Source organism: Laetiporus sulphureus (genome assembly GCF_001632365.1).
Source record: "Laetiporus sulphureus 93-53 unplaced genomic scaffold LAESUscaffold_137, whole genome shotgun sequence".
NCBI classification, from domain to species: Eukaryota; Fungi; Basidiomycota; class Agaricomycetes; order Polyporales; family Laetiporaceae; genus Laetiporus; species Laetiporus sulphureus.
The window spans coordinates 1-9,563 of record NW_024468646.1 but is presented as its reverse complement, the minus strand read 5'-3'; the positions used below and the strand labels follow the sequence as shown (position 1 = coordinate 9,563).

General features: G+C 47.6%; 2 protein-coding genes across 2 annotated transcripts; one reads left to right on the top strand and one right to left on the bottom strand.

Moving 5' to 3' along the window:
* Positions 1-2,530: 2,530 nt before the first annotated feature.
* Positions 2,531-5,786, top strand: LAESUDRAFT_765307 (uncharacterized protein; the record flags this gene model as incomplete). The annotated part of the gene is made up of 12 exons (XM_040913637.1): positions 2,531-2,764; positions 3,031-3,036; positions 3,089-3,238; positions 3,290-3,302; positions 3,387-3,460; positions 3,511-3,704; positions 3,759-4,076; positions 4,129-4,504; positions 4,599-4,749; positions 4,801-4,939; positions 5,480-5,649; positions 5,704-5,786. 12 exons carry the CDS (start codon positions 2,531-2,533, stop codon positions 5,784-5,786), a joined length of 1,908 nt encoding a protein of 635 aa, XP_040757392.1.
* Positions 5,787-8,913: 3,127 nt separating this feature from the next.
* LAESUDRAFT_718552 (uncharacterized protein) lies at positions 8,914-9,557 on the bottom strand (the record flags this gene model as incomplete). Its single annotated transcript, XM_040907449.1, has 2 exons — positions 8,914-9,276; positions 9,318-9,557. 2 exons carry the CDS (start codon positions 9,555-9,557, stop codon positions 8,914-8,916), a joined length of 603 nt encoding a protein of 200 aa, XP_040757391.1.
* Between the last annotated feature and the right edge of the window lie 6 nt (positions 9,558-9,563).

Below are 9,563 nucleotides of genomic sequence, written 5' to 3'. Positions count from 1 at the left end.
GATGGTGCCGGGTCTCTTAGGTGCAATTTGTTGGTATCTTGCAATCTCTAAGATGGTGAAATGCCCTGTATTCAATTTTATGATACTATTCTGTTTCTACTTGCATAGCCGTTGACCTCATTTCTTGATATCATTGCATATGCCTGTCCATTGACCCAATTTCTTGGTATCCACTATTGTCTGCATGCATCTGTCCCTGTCCCCAATTCTGCCGAGAATATAGTTTGTTCGGATGTATGTTGTGAGCGTGACCACTGTCCACAACCTCGTTACTTGCATTTTGCAAGCGCGACCATAGTCCATTGTCTTTTCCAGCCACCATCATGGGTCGGAAGGCTAAATACCTGACCATCGCCGAGAAACTAGCTGCCAAGAGAGATCGACAAAAAAAATATATTCACTCTAATAAGTCAGTAGTTTCAGTAGTTTGACACAGACAGCATGCCGACCACTGAACAACATGTTGTAGAGGGTGCAATACATGATCACAACAGAATAAAATGGCTTACCTAGCAAAGCAAATGGAGAAGAATGCCTGCCCATTCCCTTGCAGACTGATAGGAATACCACAAGAAATCATGGCATACGCCCGCCGTCCATTCAGCACAGACCGTACCTTAGGAGATGGCAATAATCTTGGCCTATGGAGTCCTCCGTATCAAATGATAATCCCTGCTGATTGTCTCAAACAATCAGACAGTGAGCACTTATTCGACGTATCAGATGACGAGGATTCCCTGGCTGAACTCGCAGCCGATCTCCACCTTCAACAACTTTTCCATGTAATGAAAGCTGGATATTTGTGACACAATAGGTGGTCTTCATGTGATGGAGACATACGGAGAGAGCTGAAGGTGGAGGAGGTCATGAAGGAGCTGCAGGTGAGGATAGAAGCTTGGAAAGATGATGAACGGCTGAGCGAGGAGTTCTCGAGAGCTAAGATAGCCTGTGCAGTAGGACTGAAATGGGGGACAAAGGCTGTGTGTTGCCTGGCTATGGAGTTGAGCTTGCTCAAGGGGAGCAAGGATGGACGCATGTATGATGGACAGTATGAAGAATGTAGTCTAGCATGGCAGCGACTCAGAGCATGCAAATAGTAGACTTACACTTTCATTGTGGCTGGGCTCGTCTTGTGGCTGAGATAGCTGCCTCCCCTACCGCATTTTTGAACCCTCCCACCCTCCAAATCATTGTAAAAATTTGACTCATAGCATTTATAGCATCTGAATTCCATCAAAATACACTACAGACTCTTAATTAATGCCAACAGAGCACAGAGAAACCTGTGTGAGGCAAGCATCATAAATTCAGTATGTTCTGTATGTGCCTTCTCATTGGCTGAAAACATACACGTGACCTGCATGAGGAAAGAGCAAAGTCAGTATGTTCGTTATACTCCTTCTCATTGGCTGAATTTATGCACGCGACCAGCGCGAGGCAAGTGTCCATTATACGCTTTCTGATTGGCTGAATTGTAGACATGTGATGTATTTTTTTGAGCAGAGTTTGTCAATTTGTTGTGTGCAGGTGGCCAAACTTTGTGGAAGCATTGCTCGGTCCTCGTTGTCATATGTTGATACGTCCCATGGTACGTCTCATTCTCATTCTTAATTCATGACAGAGTCTCAGCTGAATATATGCATAGGTTTCAAGTGAGGTATTTTTGTTCCAACGGTGTATTGATGTGTTTGACTGATATTTTCTCGTCAGAGTATGTAGTATTCATTCTATGGCAACTTCTATCATGCACGCTTTGGCGAAAAATACGTTAGGGCACACCTATTGACGCGTTCAGTCTGTGAGTCTTCTCTTGTATTATTCCAAGTGCCGCTGATTGCTAGAGAGAGCAAACCATCACACTTTTCTGTGCATGGCGCGTTGCCGCTGTCAATCACTACGTGAATATAAGTAAGCCCATTTATTGCCCAAATTTATTTATGCTCACTGGATTAGCCAGGTCGAACTCTTCATAGGTCCACTAGCTCATGGTTTTCTATTGCTGTTAGGCTGATATCAGCCTCATTGCAAACGTGAGGGGATGGCCCTAATACACACGAGGTACGTCGTATGTTGTTCTCATCATATGATTGCTGTGGGCTTACAGAAGCACACTATAGCCTTACTCTATGTGTCTCGGCATCACCCAGCTAGGTAACTCCTTTTATTCTAAAACAGACATGGAAGCTTTGCATGCAGGGCAGATGACCTCAACGTCTGTGGCGGGCTCACAATCCAAAACCACACCTTGCACAACTTGCTTATCTGAGCTGACACACATCAATGTGGTCACGACAGACATTTATTGGTGCATGCAAAACATTCTGCATGTTCTTAAGGAACCAGCTCACTAAAGATGCCCCACCCTTCCCTTCACTGTGCCAGTCTGTGAATAACCAGTCTCACAATGTCCAAGTGACAGCGACGCCAGCGCGATCGCAACATCAACTACTATTCTCATTCTGACAACAAGGATGACGGAGCACCACAGTCATCCTCATCTCAAGTTCTCAACTGGCACATCGACTACTCGATGTGTGACAATCATCTCTCAGTGCACACCTCATACGTAGCTACCGATGCCCCTCCACCTCCACCCTCCCTCCCTAAGATAGAGGAGAGTACCAGCAGCATACCTGAACTTGAAGATGACCCTGTTGCTGACCTCTTTCAGGACAAGCATGCCTTCATGGATGTCAATATTGACTACATTCATGAGCTTGCCGACATGGACGAGGGCCAGAAGCGGCAATGCTGCACCGCAGGGGTACGCTCTTATTTTTATGCAAACTCACTCACATTTTGGTGATATACATATGCTTGCAGGATCATCCATTGTGTGAATGGATTTCACATCGAGACGACTGGCTAGCAGAGATCTTGCATCATGAAGGCCGATGTGGATACACTGCAGAGTTTTGTCCCAGATGCCATACGAGCAAGGTCAAAATTCGTTGCCTAGACTGTGATGACGTAGCTTTGTACTGTGAGTCCTGTATCATTGAGACTCATCACCTGAGTCCATTCCATCAGATTAAGGTAAGTTCATGATGACTGTCTTGATGTGCGAGTGCTGACATGCTGTCTACAGGAATGGATCAAGACACATTTTCGACGGAAGACTCTTAGACAAGCTGGACTCTGCATCCAACTTGGCCATCCCATTGATGAGCACTGCGGAAGGCCTCAGCCAGCATGGGATGATGATTTCATCATCCTAGACATCTCTGGCATCCATTCAGTAGGGCTGGACTTTTGCAGCTGTGAGTGCGCACTCATGCATGATGTTCAGCTGTTGCATGCACGTCTGTTCCCAGCTACCAGCAAGAATCCAAAGAGCACAGCAACTTTCTGACTCCTCGAACATTTTCATGTGCTATCAACCCAAGCTAACGTCTCCGGTTTTCATTTTTATGCCGTGCTCGAACGCCGTACCGACAATACCAGCATGAACCCTCCTCCTGTAAGTATGCCCTTTGTCCATGTAGTTTACCTGGTTGACGTGCTGCTCAGGGTCGTTATTCTGCTTTCATGCAGATGATGCATCAGTGGAGGCATCTTAAGCTTATAAAACATGTAGGACGAGGACACGATCCTGACGGCATATCTGCGACACCTCCAGGTGGCTGCACTGTACTTTGCCCGGCATGCCCACAACCCGGCAAGAACCTTCCCAAAGATTATGAGCAAGCACCTCCTGAACGCACGTAAGTGCTGATTACTCAATCATTTCGCATTCACACTGATGTATTATATTGCAGATGGCTGTACCGACTGTTCATTGGCATCAATGCCAACTTTCAGCTCAAGAGAAAGAAGGTTTTGTCTGATGAACTTGACCCCGGTCTCAATAATGGATGTGCCTTCTTTGTCGAGGAGAAGGCATACAAAGATCACATCAAGATGTTCAGTGCAGCTATCAAGGAAGAGTCAAGCACTTGCAACGATCATGATGCAATCAAACTCGCAAATATCAAGAGCACTCAAGGCACTGCTGCGAGTGGCGTGGGGATGGTTGAGTGCACAAGACATGATATGAAGCATCCATGCTCCATTGGTGATTTGCAGAAGGGAGAACGGTACGCATTTCTGCAATCGCCATATTTTATTTCGCTGATGGCGTCTGAATAGATATGTCAATATGGACTACCTGTTCATAAGTAGCATGGACCAGAATGCTCCAGTGGCCATGGTTGCCTCATACAACATTGCATGCCAATGGTCCATGCATCTATGGAAACGTATGATGCAATACTCGCCGACATTTGATCCCAATAAACGTGAGATCACATTTCTGATCCCCAAGTTTCACCTTCCAGTGCATCAGCCTACTTGTCACCTCAACTTTTCCTTCAACATCACCAAGCACATCACCCACACTGATGGAGAGACACCAGAGTGCGGCTGGGCTGCTGTGAGTCTGTTCGCATCGAGTACGAAGGAGATGGGCCCCGACTCCCGACATGACCTCCTCGATGATGTTTTCGGTGCATATAACTGGAATAAGGTCTGCAAACTTGATAAGGCTGCCCGCTCTCAGTCCGCATACTGCCCAAATTGATAGTTCCCCTACAGCCGAGTCATTGCTGACAAAAGTTAAGCATGCGGTCTCTGAGCGTAATGAACAAACTGCGGCCTTCGAGGACCTGACCTCATCCTTACCAGCTTCTCGTGTAGCCAAGTGGAAAGCAGCCATTGAGGCATGGGAAGAAGACAGGTCCAGTGCCAATCCATTTAAAGTGAAGCGACACAGTAAGTCACTTGCATGATTCATAATAAGTCTGGCCTAATCTCAGTGTGCAGAGATCACACAAGCCAATGTCTGGCTTCAATTAGCGGAGGAAGATGCTACATTATTGCAAGAGGGAGGCACTCTTAAGGTTCATGACAAAATCAGCCCAAGTATCATGATTATGTCAGGTCTGGAGCTCGAGGAACAACAGTATGTATCACAATTTTGTACGAGCTAATGCTGACATTGGTATGTCAGGTGACACCTCCGCCATGACATGGCACAACTTGGGCAGCACTCAACCGACCTTCAGCGTGCGAAGATTATCGAACATTGTAATGCCCTCCAACACTGACTTGATACCTGGATTGAGATACAGCATATGTACAGGCCTGCCGTCGCCGTCCTTCATTCCCGGTCATCATCTGAGGATCACGCCCGCAGTGTCCTGAACACCCCACTATACCTCCCATCTCAGACCTTCGAAGAGTGCCCATGTCAAGATAACCTCCTACTTTGCTATGAATTCTGGCTGCAGCACGCACAAGCTCATGAGACACTAGAGAACCTGCATCATCATCTGTGACTGAGGAGCCACCTTTATTCGTTTAAGGACCGCTTCATGTGTGGACAACACTACAACACATGGATGCATGCCATCATAACCACTGTCCAAGACAAAATCAATGCAGATGTCATTCGGTACCAGCATGCATGCACCGCTCTGGAGGTACTCACCATTTCAGCCAGTGATTCGAGCTGGAAGGCTGAGTTGCGCCCTCTCGAGAACTCTGACATTCAGGGCATGATGGAGGGCTTGTTCGATGAGAGTGAAGGATGGCGGACACTCTCGTGGATCTGGTGTACTGCAGGAGTTGGCCAGCTGGACAGTGCGAGTGAGGACGAGGGTATACAAAAAGGTATGTCATAAAGATCTTACATTATGTCCTCTAGGGCTGATACTCTTTTGTCAGCACTGCAAGTCAAATGGTGCAAGGCACGTGCACGCGCACAGTGCTGGACTGAAGAATGTGAGCTCCTGGTAGAGGAAATGTGATGAGTTGTCACTTTTCACAAGCATCATGCGAGTTGGTGGCTGGAGCAAGTAGATAGGAAGGAAGGGGAGACAGAGAAGCATCGAGAAGGCATCATGGTGTACGCTATGCACCAGATGGAATTGCGCACAACCATGGGCGCATTCTGCAGCCATGCGTGGAGGTATGTCGCAGAGTGGGTGAAGTTAGATTACCAGATATCTGATTCCTTCAAGAGCTAAGAATGCTATGTATTGCAATGGATTTACTATACATTGAATGAGTATAATAATGCTTGAGCTGGTGCTTCACAAGTCAGTTGGTGAAACAATGTGCAGATGCTTGACACTGAAGTGTAGATTAATAATATATATAAGCTAACTCAGTAGATGATACATGCAGGCTTATGGATCACGGTGAGCCTGCATCCTCAATGCGATGATTCATTGCCACTCGAGCTGTGGTGATATATCCTTGCATGGCGGGGATGATACATCACAGCTGGAATGGTGATGTATCGAGTGGCCCTGAACAGTAAAAGTGAAAAGTGATACATCGCCGCTTGAGCTGTGGTGATATATCCTCACGTGGCGGGGATGATACATCACAGCTGGAATGGTGATGTATCGAGTGCCAGTGGGCCTGAACTGTTAAAGCAGAAAGTGATACATCGCCGCTTGAGCTGTGGTAATATATCCTCGCACAGCGGGGATGATACATCACAGCTGGAATGGTGATGTATCGAGTGGGCCTGAACGGTCAAAGCGGAAAGTGATACATCACCGCTTGAGCTGTGGTGATATATCCTTGCATGGTGGGGATGATACATCACAGCTGGAATGGTGATGTATCATGGCAGGCATGATCACTGAATTTGGAAGGTTATAACCACTCACAAGTAAAAATGCCATGCACAATGATGCACAGAAGTGAATACCAGGAGGGGAAGAGTGGGGCAGTGGAAGCACACGTAAGGAACAGCTGAGGAGGTGGTCATGAAGGCATGTTGAGCAATAGATTGTCGGCAACCTGCATAGCAAATGTGCAGGAGAGATCAAGCATTCTGATGGGAAGGACGGAGCGACGAAAAGCAGGCTATCCCAAGAGAAGCCAGGAATGATGATGGAGAAGTCAGGCACGATAATGCAGAAGCAAATATGAGGAGGGGAGAGCGGGGCAGTGGAAGCGCATGTGATGGAGAAGCCAGGCACCATGACACAGAAAGCGAATACCAGGAGGAAAGGAGTGGGGCAGTGAAAGTGCATGTGAGCAACAGCTGGGGAGGTGGCCAATGATGCCGTGCTGAGCAATAGATTGTCGGCAGATTGCGTAGTGGATGTGCAGGTGAAAGGAAGCATCCAGATGGGAAGGATGGAGTGACAGCAGGGTCTGGTGCAGGTGGCTGTGTCGAGGGAAGCCAGAAACATTGATGGAGAAGTGAGGCTTGATCGTGAAGAAGCTAAGCAGAGAATCGGGAAGGGCAGGGCAGCAGCAATGATGCAACTAACAATGACGTACCGAAGCGAACTGTGAAGAGTTAAGAAGATGATGGTGGGTGGTCAGAGGCACGGAGGCACAGGAATTCCACCATCAACATGGATGCGTCGAAAAGGGAAGGAGGCTGACAGAGTGGCGCCAGGCCGTGGTTGACCAGGGACTGCTGGAGGTGAAGCGCCGCTACCAAAATGGGTGGGTGCTGCAATAGCAGCACCATGATGTATCATGCCGAGCTCTAACAATCATGGATAATGTATCACTGATTATGCTGTAATGACAGGAACTGATGTATTATACTGCCAGCCTCTGGTGATCAGTCTGCGAAAGGGACGGAATGTGTACGGTATGTATTGGAACCTGTAGAATGGTCGGAGTGTGCAGAAGGGCGCTCTCAATTGGTCTACGCATGCCGAGCACAAATGTCGACTGGGTCGAGCACTCAGCAGCTGATGTAGGACTGCCGTTGCTTGCGGCAGATGAAGCGTGACTGCATGAGGCATGATGAGGGGTAAGCAGTTCTAATACTCATGAATACAGAGGGACAGACAGATAGTCATGATCGCATAGACACTGCAAGAGAACACTCATCAGTAAGATGATATTTAGCAGCGTCATTGGGGTCCTTACCCACAAGATGTGTATCGAACTCTGCAAACGATGTCAAACATTTTCCGCTTTCTCGTATGTATGTCGATTGCCTGGACATTTCCTCCTTTGACTCGAAAGATGACTTTTAGCATATGCGACATGAACATATTGCTCTTTTATTCTGATTCGTGATGTCCAGCTCATCAGCAAAAAATATTTTGCCATCATGTAGTGTGCACCCAACGCCACATAGCACCCATAGCTTCTGTAGCATGGTCACTGCTATGTAGCCCTCAATATGTCTATATCACCACCTCACGATGCTGCCCGTGCAATGTAGTTGTAAGTCAGATCAAGGTATACCATATGGCTTCATAGTCAATATAGATCTAGTAAATATCGCTGCGGCCCCAGCGTTAGTGAGCTACCATCTTCCTGTCTTGTGGCTGTGCTACAAACGATAGTAGGAAGTAGCTACTACAGGTGAGTATATGCATACTTCCTGTAGTCATTCGCTCTGTTCCCAGGTACTGCCCTGTGATGCTTTAAGCCATCGCTTGGCACTCGTCCCTCCTGACATGTTGAGTGTGTTTCACCAGTCTAAGTGCCTTCGCTCAGCCACTTCCAATGGTTCCACCTTGGAACGTGCTGTCAGTCTCACACTTCCAGCAGTAAGCAATATTCTGCCTTCTGTCGCTACATTCATTGAATAGTGATTCTAGTTAACCCATTGTTGGGGTACCTTGTTCAAGCCTCAAGGTAATGCATGACTCAAATGGGCAGGTAAATGCTTATGAGTTGAGCAAGGTACTAGTAGCAGGAGTAGCGCAACTATCAGTCAGCTGTCATTCAGCGCTCAAGTTGCACTGCCAGCTGCCGGAGGCGTGCTTAACATGGCACCACTTTCATATATTCCAATCATGGAAGTCCGTCTGCCTTAAGCAGTTGAGCTGTAAGTCACATTGACTCTGTCACAGATAAAATATTCGCTGCTCCTCATTCTTCTCAAACTCCTCCCATCACCCCTCCCTACCATGGCTCACCCAGGTCCCCCCAACAGACAGCTCATGTAGTAGCCTCAGTCGCAGTGGCAATAGTGGCAGTCACTTCAGTCCCTAAGTTATGTAGTCTCATCTGCCTTTTTGTCAGGGCACTGGTAGGCCAGGTGTTCCTGACCTTCCCACGGACGTAGCATGCATGAGTCTTTCTCACGCTGGCTGCACTCGCCATTTCTGTTCTTCGGTGAGTGGTCAGCTTCTTGGTCTTCATCTGGCTGACTTGTGCTTTCTCATTCAGGGCCATTGCGAAGACCTTATTGATGGTTGATGTCGATTCATCCCAGTCGGCCTCATCAAGCTTCGCCTCCACGTGGTCAAGCACCTCTTTAAGGCCTAAGATGAAGACTATCATATGGAATTTGTCCAGCGCCTCCCCACAATCGATTTCAGCACCCTCATCAGCCTTTTGACCCTCTGCTCCCAGTCCACTCTTGCACCATTTCCTTGATGCCCGTCTTCGCCTGCAGCAGCGGCTGCCACTGCGTGATTTCTGTCATTAGCCCTCTTCTTGTGTGGATGTCCTTTAAGACAGTCCAGATCACCTTTTGGATCGCAGTAGTCATGGACGTGCTCGACTTGCTCGGCATCCTGGTTCAGGATGATCTCTACCTTTATGCACCTGATGTCACAGAGCTTTCGATCCTTCTTCATCTTCTG